Raw genomic sequence first — 11,975 nt, 5'->3', positions numbered from 1 at the left:
GCGGCTCCGGCCCGGCCCGGCCAGGTGAGGCTGCCCCGGGGGCTTCCCCAGCTCTGGGGGTCTGCTTAGGGGTAGGGGTGGGATGGGAGCAGGAGGTCCCTAGTGCCCTCGGGGGTGCCGGGCAGAGGGAGGCAGGGCTCTGCGGGGCAGCGCTCCCTCGGGAGAGGTTTTGGGGCTCCTTCCCCATGAGAGTCTGCCCCCCCCGCCCTGCTGCGCTCTCCCTGGCTGTTGTCTCCATCCTCGCCCTGGGGGTGGGGCTGCCCCCTCTGGCCCCGGGGAGAAGAGGGGGCGAATGGCGGTGGGAGGGAAGGAGGTAGACGGCTGATGGCCAAGCCCCGGCACCCTCTCCATGAGCCAAACCTTCTCGAGCTCTTTTGCGCGTCCTCGCTCTCCAGTCGGCGGAGGCCCCCGGTGGGATGCTTTCTTTGCTTTTTTGTACGGGGAAACTTATTGTTCCCCCGACTCCTGGCACTCGGGGTTTAAGGAACGCTGCAGGTCGTGCGCCGCACCGGCCGCGCGGCACCGTGGGGTCATGATGTGTGATGAGCTCTCCCGGGCTCAGGTAGTCCTGAATCGCCACGGCGCGGCTTGCAAATAATTACTGCTAAGCTAGGAGCTAAAGGTCTGCAACAGATCCACCCATTACCTTTTGTTTCTCCTCCTCTGGTTCTGTTCAGAGCATTCGAAAGGGACAGAATACGTTTCATTACTAGCTTGACTGTCTGCTTTGTTCCAGGAGGACTGAACTGCCTCTTAAAGTTACTGGGGGGAAGCCAGAAGAAGCTCCAGTCCCCTTCCCCCTCCCCGTGGAGCAGCCAAGTGCATGGCTATTGTGCAGTCTCCAGGCAGGTAGGAATGCCACGGCCATTGGGGCTGCCTCGCGCTTGCAGGGGGGAGAGAAACCTCGCTGGGTTTCTTTGTGCAGCGTAGTGCATGCCATCGGAGGGACAGAAAGCAAGGGCTTAATCTGGCAGTTTCCAGCCTGCTATAGGCAGCAAGTATCTCATCAGCAACATCATCTCGTCTGACCTTTTGTATAACACAGGCCTTTGAACTTGCTCAGGGCTTCCTGCAGGGGAGGAAATGATTATTCCCCTCATACATAAATGAATGCTATTGAGCCCGATAATTTGTGAACTAGAGCATATACACCTATTTAGAACAGCCGGATTTTATTTTAAAAACTCCAAGCAATCAATTTACTATTTCTCATAGTAAACTGTCCTGGTGGCTAATTATGCTTGCACTAAAAGTTGCCCCTTATCAAGGCATTTCATTACTAGGGTGTTTTTAATTGTGCATGACAATGCCAGGAATCCTAAAATCAGGCAGAGCCTAGTGTTACAGTGCACGCACATCGAGCAAACCCATACCTGAGTGTCGCATGGAGACTTGATGCAATTTAGTTTTGAGTTTAGCATTGCTTCTGCTTGTACCAGCCTTGAATTTGGGTCTAAAAGTCTGCTCTCGTGTCACTGACTGGCAGACTGATGCCCTTAATTTCTTGAAAGACCTTTATTCTAAGCTTTCCGTTCCTTGTTTTCTCTGGGGCTATTAAAAACCCAGCACTTTTTTGTCTTGCTCGTACTAGTGACAGTAGAAAAACACACACGTTTATTCTTCGTCTGTATGCTCCCTACTTCAAAATCCTGCCTTAGTTTATCTTATGCTGCACCCAGCACTCTCAGCACTTAACAAAGAGCAAATAATGCAGCCGAAGCTTTTCCAGGTACTTGTATTTGACGGTGAGTCCAAGTCAGGCAAACTCTCTCCTGCTAAATGAATCCATCATGAATATTAGCTTAGTGCATGTGGAGCTGAGAGGGACCTTTTTGGCAAATCATGCAAGTCTTGCCCTATGGAGAGACCACAACATGGCTATGCTCATGTTAATTTGGGGTTGCGTCCGGTTTTGCAACAATACATAGTTAGTGAATAAAAAAACAGGCACTTAAACTTGAGCTGAAGAATATGACCATTGCTTGTGAAGACCAAGCAAATGAGATGGAAATAAGGATCTGCTGTCCAGGAACAGAGTTGGGAGGGTCTGGCATGTGGAAGGGTTCAGAGCACGGAAAAAAGTGGTGCTGTTAATGAAGGGTGTTGTGGTGTTTAGAGAGAGCGAGAGACTATATTTGTCTTGCAAACGCATGCAAATTGTCACCCCATATCAGCTGCCCCAAAATTGGAATGAGTGTCTTAGGTGGGGACCCTGGTTTTCTGCCCGGAATAGAAGTACCCTGCTTTGATCCTAGCTCACAACAGCAGCTGCAGCATTTCTATTCAGGCAGCCGAGGGAGGCGACTGACTTGATAGCTCGCTGCTCTTTATTCCACAGATGTTAACACACAGCATTTCTTTTAATGGCCTTGATGGTCCACTACTCAAGCTCATCTTCTCTAGGCAATTTAACTGTCTGCTAGCTACTCCCGATCTCTCGCCTCCTCACTGCTCTGGAGACTATTCAAAAGTTTTCAAAATAATAGCTCCATTCATGGAGACTGGTCTTTAACAGCGGCTAGGGTTTCAGCTTTAGTTAAGCAGGAAAGGGAGGGTGAGTCAGGTGACGATGAGGTCCTGTCCCTGTTTTATGCAGCCATAACGCTGGAAAAATCTTTTTATTTTCATTGTACCTTTGAAAAACAAGGTGTGTGGTATATGTCGGGGCATGTTGTATGTGAGAAAATATGGTATGCTGAGAAGTTGTTACCCGTGAGAGAGAGATTTTGTACTCTGAATTAAAAATGAGGGTGGAGTGTTGTAGTCTCCATGGTACAAGACATCACAAAATAACCTTTGCCTCTGGACAAGAGAAGGCATCCCATGCACCAGTCAGATGCCAGACTTGCCTACAATATATATCCAGTGTCATTAACTTCCCTGCAGAAGTGCTTTTGTGTGGTTATCACCTTGCTGCGAGCTCCCTTGGGCTGATGTCCCTAGCTGAGCTTCATACTTATCCTGGCAGTTTGAAATGGCCAGAATGTGAGACTGCTCTCCGATCCAGGGGCATCGCGCTGAAAACCAGCAAGGTGTGCAGAAACAAATCACTTGGAATGAAAAGTTGGGAGTCCTCGACATTCAACAGAGCCCTGAAATATCCTTAAACTTCAGGCAGGAAAGCATCTGACCTTTGTGAAGCAAGACTGTAATGTGAATTTACTTTGGTGTGATTTAACCCTGTGTTTAAAATAACATGCGTAAAGACATGCATAGGTACTTTATTGGAGTTGCTGATGTGGAGTGTGCCTACGCAGCATTGTTCTTACCTGGAAAGCTGGTTGCATTGGCTCCCACTGAAGTCCATGATTAGGACTTCTAGCAATGCTTGAGCTAGCTAGCTTGGATGCGTTTGTCTGCACCACACTTGTATTCACCCTAGTTGGACTCACCTGGGACTCGGATCACTTTTATTTCTGTTCCTGGCTTGATCCTGAACTACCTAGATGACCTTGGCCAAATCACTGATAAAACTCCCCGTACGTAAAGGGTATTGCGAGTTGACCTTTGAGTTCGGATGCGTCGTTGCAATTCCAGGGAGAAGAGGAAAAGAAATGCATAGCTTTTGTGTGTGGCAGGAACTGAATGAGACAGCATGATCTTTCCATGAGATGAGACTCTGGCCAGTGGGGAAAACCCTTTTATTTTTGAGCCCCTCTAATACATTTAAAGCCATGAGCATGGAGTCTTATAATGGATAAAAATCTTTAGTCTGCAGAGGTTTGGTTTTTTTCATGCTCGGCGACTTAAGAAATTACTCATTGTGGTAAAAGGAAAAGGCTCCCCGGACATGTGACTACAGAGCAATAATGGATTCACACAGGAGTATCTTTTGCATTGAAATCTCCACCCACATCGCTGTGCAGCACTCTCCTGGTGGCAGTTGTTCCCTGATTGACTGTGGTATGGGCGCTGTTAATCTCTGCATGACTGTGCAAATACGCAGGTGGATAGCCCAAGCTGTTTCCTGCATGCCACGTGGAACAAGAGGCTGTAACTTTGACTTTGTGTGTCATATCAGGGAGGCCAAGAAAAATGTATTCCACTTGGCAGTCCCAAGAGTGAGGCGGGAGAGTTCCTCTTAAAGCAACTAGCAGGTTTCAGAAATACCGCAAAAATAAGCTTGCGCACAGCGTTTTGACCTCCGGCTTCAAGGAGGAAGTTCGGAGATGCTGTCTGTGCGGCTCGCTTGCAGTATCAAACCGGCCGCCTGAACTGCAAAAGCTGATAATCTGTGCGGTTCTTATTTTAGCATCAACCAGTTGCATCTCCCTAGCGCAGTCGCTTCTGAAAGGTAATTGGTACATGTGCAATGGCTGGATTTGAAAGCGTTAGTTAGCAAGTGTTCAAGCGCTTGAAACGGAGGACACCGGGTTTAGAGGAAGCTCTGTGGCTTTGTGAGGTCAGATCAGCTGGTCTCAAGGTCCATTTTTGCCTTAAACTGAAACTATTTTGTCCATTTTGGTTAGCTCTGGCGGACGCCTGAAGCAAGCAGAGGACAGGCCTGAAGCAGGCGGAGAGGGGGGCGTGGGAACTAAAAGGACAAGTTTAACTTGAGGAGAGTGCAACTAAGTTTCCCGCTGGAAGATCAACCCTGGCAAATGAAATCTCTTGTGTCTGCTCCAGGTTTAGACCTAATGACTCAGCTTTCGTCGGAGTGTTTAAGATGTAATTTTATTTCAGACAGGATACAAGATGTCTGTTGTCTGATGCCACCAGCAGAAACCGGTCTGGTTTTTTTGTTTTGTTTTGTTTTTCCAGGACTGAAATGTGTGGCGGATAGCTTGTAATTGCCTTTGGTTAACGTATAAAGTGAAGAAATCATTGGCACTGGTCATATGTTTCAGTACCTACCCCAATCATTATCCGGCCAGAAGAGAGCAAAGAACATCCTGTTTGAGATGGGTGGAGCAGGTGTTCTATTTTAACTTAATATCAGCGCCGTGGCTTTTTGTAGCTTAGACAGGAGATCGTCCCTGCAAGCAAAGGTAAGACCGGCCAGTGTCTAATGCTTTCTCATGCTGAGCACTGTAGCATTTGGGTGGATTGAAAGGGAAAGGGTGATAGGTTTTGGTTTGGGGTTTTTTTAACCCTTGGAAAAGCGGCTAATAAATGTTATCCACGGTCTGCGGCAGCACTGTCAAAAAAACCGGTATGATCTGTTTTAGGGTGTTCCCCTAAATTGTACCAACGGCCTCTTAATAGAGGCTTCCAAGGGTCAGACTTTTAAAGCACGTTTGAAAATGTTTCCCCTGTCGTCGCAATGTTTGGGCCTTTAGAGGAGACATTGAAGGTTTATTGGGATTTTTTTTTTTTTTACACATTAGAGAAAAAACCTACTAAGAAAACTCATTGAAATAGAAGTAACTTGGGACATTTTCAAAGTCTGTGATGTCATCTCTCTGCAGTAAGGAAGTGGTATATCGACTTTTGCTAGGAAAAACAGTTTTGTAATCGCTGGGTAAAGCATTCCTCTGACTCATGTGCTTCGTGTTGTATTTTGAACACTGGGGAAGCATTTTTGGTAGCGACAGGACGCTGTTCTTGGATGAATATGATAGCCCATTCTTCTTGCAAGTCTTAATACCGACCCTCTCCTTGGTGGAGCTGGAAAATTCCTGTGAGCATTGTCGCTGACAGCTGCAGAGCCAATTAGCCGCACAACTCTTTTCGGATGCGAACAGGGTTTGTCAGGTGCAGCTCTCCAGGTTACAAGGTCATCACCTGCATTGAGAGAGATAACTGGCACATGAGGTAAGCGCCGACCTGCTGTGAAGCTCCGTGAAAGCCGACCCTGGCTATGTTTCGCCCCTGGTCCCAAGCGTGCAAACCCAAAACTTGGTCTTCAAATGCCTCGGCTTGGGGAACTATGTCTAAAGAGGCTCTTTTGTTTGCTTTAGGCAGTGCTTACCAAAGGCTTCGGTTCCACGTTGGCATCTGAAATGCCACATGCACACCTTTCAGCGGACAGAGTCTGATAGGGGCATGATGCCTATATATATATTTTTATTTTTATTTTTTTTAATCCTGATTTCTCTCTTCAGCTATCAGAACTGAAAGGGAAAAAAAAATACCTATTAGCTTGTGCCTGAGCCGTTCTGTCATTGAAGCAAGGCTCTGCTATGAGCATAGAGTGCCCATTGAAGAGGTGCAGGAAGGCACCCTGGCACTTCGTTATGGCACACGCATGTCCGATACAACCACAGGCAGTCTGGAGTCCCTCCTGCTTAAAACAGGGGAGGATGGTAGTATTCCCTCTGCGCTGTGAAGCCTGCTTGTTCACATACTTTAGGCAGCAGCAATGGAAGCTTAGCACGTTGCAGTCCTTAACATGTTCATCCTTGTGATGTCCCTGTGTGGGTAGGTGGTGCCAGCTGCATTCCCCTTATATAGGGAAACTGAGGCATGGCTAGGTCACACCAAGAGGACTTGACTGTCAGTGCTCCCAGGCTTGAAATGCAACACCATGCTCTCTAGCCCAGAATAGCGTGGATTTGACCTGCAAGCCTCAACTTTTTACTGAGCGTTTTGTGATGAGCTGAAGCTGGGACTGTTAAGGAATGAGAGTCCGGGGGAGTTTATTGAAGTTTGGTTGCTTTCATGGTTAGTACTTCTCGGATTCTCAGGGTTTATTCATATTGCCTCTGTACTGAAGCCAGGAGCGCTGGCATCAGACGTTTCCCACCCTTTTCGCTCCTGCTAAGTATGCCTCAAATCTTAGAAAGGAGGTGGCAGAGCAATGCTGAGCAGGGGCATGGAGGCTCATAATGGTGATCTCTTAAGCCTGTCCTACAGGGACTACCTTGCTTGATTTGTGGTGTTTTTGGTGCACCAAGCATGAGGGGTGAGTGGATGAGGTGCATGTCTCAGTCCGGAGACAGAGGGCTGCAATGCTTCTCTAAAACAGAAAGTTTTATAGATTATGAAATCTATAACATAGAGATCAGGGCTGGAAGGGACCTCGCAAGATGATCAGGTCCAGCCCCCTACCCAAAGGGCAGGAAGTCAGCTGGGGTCAAATGACCCCAGCAAAGTGAGCATCCAGGCATTTCTTGATCATTTCCAGAGTAGGTGCTTGCACCACTTCTCGGGGGAGTCTCTTCCTACAGCAACTCTTCTCCCTTCCCTCAAAAAAGAAAATCCTGGGAGGATATCTCAAAGTTCCCCCAAAAAACAATGCAGCTCCTTTTACACCTGCTCCTTTGCAGATGGACAACCTTGGTGTGGAAGCTTGCCATCTCATGGGCCGCGCGCCCGTGCTGAGGTCGAGTCCAACACACAGACTGATCAGGCCACAGCATTAAGAAAGCAGCTTGGAAACATCTTGGGGAGCAGCTGGCAGGTGTGGTGCGCTCTGTAAAGTAACCTGGCATCTCTAGCTTTGCTTCACGAGTCAGAGAAAATTCCTTGATGATGCCTCACGGCATTGTTCAACGGAGAAAGCCCCCACCCAGAACTATACACAGACTCAACAATAGTTCATAGTTAAACCTAGGCTGGATGCAACCTCCCAGGGCTCCAGGATGCTTGGAACTGGTTTCCCCAGCTGCACTTAGCCAAGGCGGTTGATATAAAATTTATCCTGCCTGTTGGATTGGGTGTTTGTAAGGGGGTTTGCTGCTCTTAACAGTGAAGAGACACAAAGGAGTTGCTGTGGGTGGGTGGCTGACTGTGTTTCTTTTGGAGTGATTATTTTACTGCTTCTGGGGTTTCAGGGCATTGTCTAATGAATGCATCCAGGCTCCCAGAGTCTTATATCATTTAAAATCTAAATCAAATAAGTAGGGGGAGAGTTGTCAGGGACCTGATTGCTTTCAGTGAGCACAAACAGGTACTCTCGCCTGGAAGTCTCCGGTGGCAAGCCCTGCCAAGGACAGGGTCAGTGCGTCTGTGCTAACAGATGCCCTTGAACGTGAAACCCGGTAGGGCTGTAGGGTGGTGCACCATGCTCCTGCCAGGTTGTCCTTGATCCCACAGCCCTTTGTATTACTGAAAGTGGTGACCTCTGGGGTTGCTGATCATATTTTTCCCTTATCCTTTGGAAACACTATGACTTCTCTCAGCCCATAAACCCCTCGCAAAGCCAAGAAAGGCTAGGAAAGGTGGTGCTCCCCTTAGCCCTCCCCTCTGGGCTCAGAGCAGATGTCATGTTCCCCATCCGGATGCATTCTTGTCCATACGATTCATGGGATAAGAAAAGGCTAAAACCTTTGGGAATCCAGAATGAGTGGGAGAGCTGGGGAATGCCTCTTTCCAAAAGGTGTCTGTGCTCTGAAGTTCATGGAGACTTACCCGAGTTAGTTTTAAAGGAGCCAGCCATCTACCTGGGGCAGCAGGGGGTCACTGTGAGTTTGCCCAGCTTCTCAGACAGGCTTTGCAGCCCGCGCTGAGCACCGTGCAGTGGCAGCTGTGTTACTAGGAGCACCCAATCTGGCTGGTCTAAAGCTAACTCTGGAACTCCAGTCAGACCTCATAGAGCAGCCTTGATATTTCTACCCTGTATGTTTTCCTTCTCTGACTTACCCAGCCCCAGTTGCTGTGCCATCAGAGTGCTTGCAGACCTTTTAATGAATTTTACCTTCACAGACCACTTTAAGGTAGGAAAGGAGTGGTGGTTTCATGGTTAAACTGAGGCATGGTGGAAATTAAATGACTTGACTAAGGTCACATAGGAAGTCTGTGGCAGAGGAAAGGATGGCCCACCCCTGAGTCTCTAGAGTCCCAGGTTCTTGCCCTGACAATTGCAGCACCTTCCCAGTCCCAGAGGCATGGTCATAAAGGGGAAACAAGTACCACTCGGCAGGTATCACCTGTTCCTGTTAACAGCCCTTACTCCTGACTGCACCATCTGCATCTCTTTGAATGACCAAAGCCACTCTGGATATCAGTGAATCCAGCTCCCAATGGTAGCACTAGGTTTGGTTTTCCAAATCAGTTTGTGTGTGCTGATGCACCATCCTATTTAACCAACCTGAACAGTAAGCTATTCTCTCATCGCCTCTTTAGATATAATTGTATTCTTATTTCCATAGCTCCTTTTTCTCCTCCCCTTATTCCTTATTTCTGGATAGGAGTCCTTTTTTTAGCAGGCAGATATCCACTATGAGGGTTAAATTGATTAGAGCACTGTGTAATACTACACGCATGGTTGATTAGTGTGTCTGAAAGCTCAAAGCACTTGGTTCAGCTGGATGCTGGCACAAAGTTTTGATCTACATCTCTTAGATTCAGGGAAAATTAATAAAGTGAAAGAATGTGATGACATCACTCTGGGAATCTGTATTTTCATCAATGAAGGATGGGTCTTTCGACCGGGTGTTGCGGTCAAAAAAGGAAAAGAGCGAAAAGAAGTTGTGAGTAAAATGCAGGGGGTTTTTTGGTTTGGTTTCCACTATATTCCCTTTCTGCTGCAGCGGCTGCTTCCACGGGTGTGGAACAGCTGCTCTTAGGAGTTGCAAAACCAAACTGGAAGTGAGAAAACAATCCCGTGAGCCTTTTCTTATGAGGCTCTTTTTTTTTTTTGAGCCCAGATTTGCAGGTAGGTGACAAAAAGGGTGATGTGGGATGTCCCCCCAGGCTGTGGGGTTAATATTTCCCATGCCACGGCCCTCCAAAGGAGGTCACTAAAGGAACTGGGGCATGTGTATGCATTTCAACATTTGTAGGGAACAGTCAATTTGTATCATATCTAGAATGAATCCTATCCCCTCTTGCAGTGGTGCATGCATGAAGTAGATAGTTTATGAACTTAGGCAAAGTTCACAGGTATTTCTTTTGCTTCCTAGGTTTGCTGCAGAACTTGATGTCCATGGGGTCACCCAAGAACCTCAGGCCCTGACATGCACGTAGCTCTGACCTAAGGAGGACTTGAGCAACCCCTCTCTGAAGATGAGGCTCTTCCGTAGACACTACGGTCCGCTGAAGCTGGCTGTGGTGGGTGCCGTTTTTGTGATCTTCCTCTTCATCATGCAGAGGGATGTCGGGAGTGGGGATCGCAATGAAGAGCCCTGGCTGAGAAACATCGTTGAGCGGAAGGACCAAGTGATCGACATGATGATGGGGGCGGTCAACAACATTCGGGACTCCATGCCGAAGCTGCAGATCCGGGCGCCCGTTCAGCAAGAAGAGGCTTTGCCAAGCAGCAAGTCCTGCCTCCCGGGTTACTATACGGCAGCAGAGCTGAAACCGCTGATGGAGCGGCCGCCCCAAGACCCAAACAGCCCAGGTGCCGAGGGCAAAGGTTTTAAGAAGGACCAGTGGACACCAGAGGAGACCAAGGAGAAAGAGCGAGGCTATGAGAAGCATTGCTTCAATGCCTTTGCCAGCGACCGAATCTCTCTCCAAAGGGCTCTGGGCCCTGACAGCCGACCTCCAGAGTAAGAATACCCCTCTGAACAGCAGCCAGGACTGTGCAGTAGGAGAGAAGGGGTCTGAGAAAGCCAAGTCTTAGATGGAAACGATGTCAAAATGCAGACCTCATAGCAGATAAACCAGGGTTGTTAAACCAGTGTAAACCCTTATCCGGGTTCCTCTTGAACCTGATTCAGATGAATTCAAGCTAAGCTAAAATAGGAGTGGCCATGTGGTCTTTTACTCTGATTATCTAAAGCAACGTGCGAGGTCTGCAAATTGCGCTTGCCTAAACGCAGATCCAGTGGAAAAGGAGGCCTGGCTCCTTATCAGCTCTGCAGTCTGATTCTGGAGGAGACCAGGGCACAGGCAGTCTGGTTTAATGGTGGGAAAGCAGGGGCCTGGGGCTGGGTCAGAGGGCAGGAGCCCTATTACCAAAGCCAGTGGCAAATCCAGAAGCAGTCTACAACACAGTCCAGGGGCAGGGTCTGGGGTTCGCATGCTGAGTGCCAGTCCAGGGGGCAGTCTGCAGAGCGAAGTCTGAAAACAGAGTCCAAGTGGGGACAGGAGCCAAGAAACAGAACTGCAGGGAAATCCAAAGTCCAGAAATAAGCCAAAAACCAGGGGCAGGAGCCAGGAGACTTGCCCGGCAGAACCGTTGCCCGGCCTGCAAACCCAGGGCTCCAGCTGGTGTCAGGTGGATAGGCAGCATCCCCGCAGCCGATCAGGGGGCTCCCTGCTCCTCAGCCGGGGCAGAGGGCACTAGCTGAGCCTCGCTGCAGGTCTGGCTGCTGGCCCAGGTGAGCCTGCCTGCTCAGCCTGGTTGTGAACTGATGCACCTGCTGTGCACAGGTGGAAACAGTAACACGGATACCAAACCAGGCCGGCTCAGGGCTGTGATAAGATAACTCCCTTCCCGGAGCCACCTGAGGGAATCAGCCGAGCATCTTGCAATTAAAACTCATGGAGGATATGTCAAGAGCTCTGGAAAATAAGGGAAATCTCACCTCTGGGTCTGGAGTCTCTGAAGTGTTCCCTGGCAGACAGTATGAAATGGGGTTTTGTTCCCCATCAGAAAACCTGTATGGATCTTCCCTGCTTCTCTCGGGTGATAGCTAGGGTCTTTACTGAAGCTTGTATCTGGCGTGGGTTAGCTAGGTCTTGGGTTGCATAAACATTTCCTTTCTAATTGTGAGTATATTCTGACTAGTTTCTGGAGGTCCCCTGTTATCTCTCTTTCTTGGTTGTTTATCGCGGATACCACCAAAGCCACTTCATTAAGGGCTTCCTGGTTAAACCAATCATATACGTGACGGGCACCATTCCTTTTACAGGCAGTTGCATCAGCACTTCTCATCTGGGTGCTGCCGTCAGTACCGCAGACCCGAAACCTTTCCCCAGGGCAGATCGGGTTGCTGGATGAAGACCAATCCCAGCTTGTGGCGGTATATCAGAAAAGCCACGCTGCACAAGGGGTGATCTCCCCGCTGCAGCATTGTCCAAGCTGAGCTCCCCGCTCCTGTTCCCTCCCTTCGACCTAGGCACTGGCTTCATGCGCACACACATGGGAGAGCAGAGCTGTATCGATTCGGCCTCACTGTATTCAGGAGGTGTATTAATGAGCG

The 11,975-nt window shown here is 48.7% G+C and overlaps 1 protein-coding gene across 3 annotated transcripts in view; it reads left to right on the top strand.

Moving 5' to 3' along the window:
- GALNT6 (polypeptide N-acetylgalactosaminyltransferase 6) overlaps positions 1-11,975 on the top strand; it is a 31,745-nt gene continuing 19,770 nt past the window's right edge. The window contains exons 1-3 of one of the 3 annotated variants that reach the window (XM_025213417.1): positions 1-24; positions 737-849; positions 9,786-10,376. In XM_025213417.1, coding sequence (XP_025069202.1) covers positions 9,889-10,376 — 488 coding nt within the window. In that variant the 5' untranslated portion in view covers positions 1-24; positions 737-849; positions 9,786-9,888. Of the gene's footprint in view, positions 25-736; positions 850-4,588; positions 4,989-9,785; positions 10,377-11,975 lie in introns of those variants that run through there. The other 2 variants (XM_006031723.3, XM_025213418.1) reach the window with 2 other exon arrangements.

The sequence above is a fragment of the Alligator sinensis genome, unplaced genomic scaffold (assembly GCF_000455745.1).
Source record: "Alligator sinensis unplaced genomic scaffold, ASM45574v1 scaffold551_1, whole genome shotgun sequence".
NCBI lineage: Eukaryota > Metazoa > Chordata > Crocodylia > Alligatoridae > Alligator > Alligator sinensis.
This window is presented reverse-complemented; position numbering and strand designations above follow the sequence as displayed.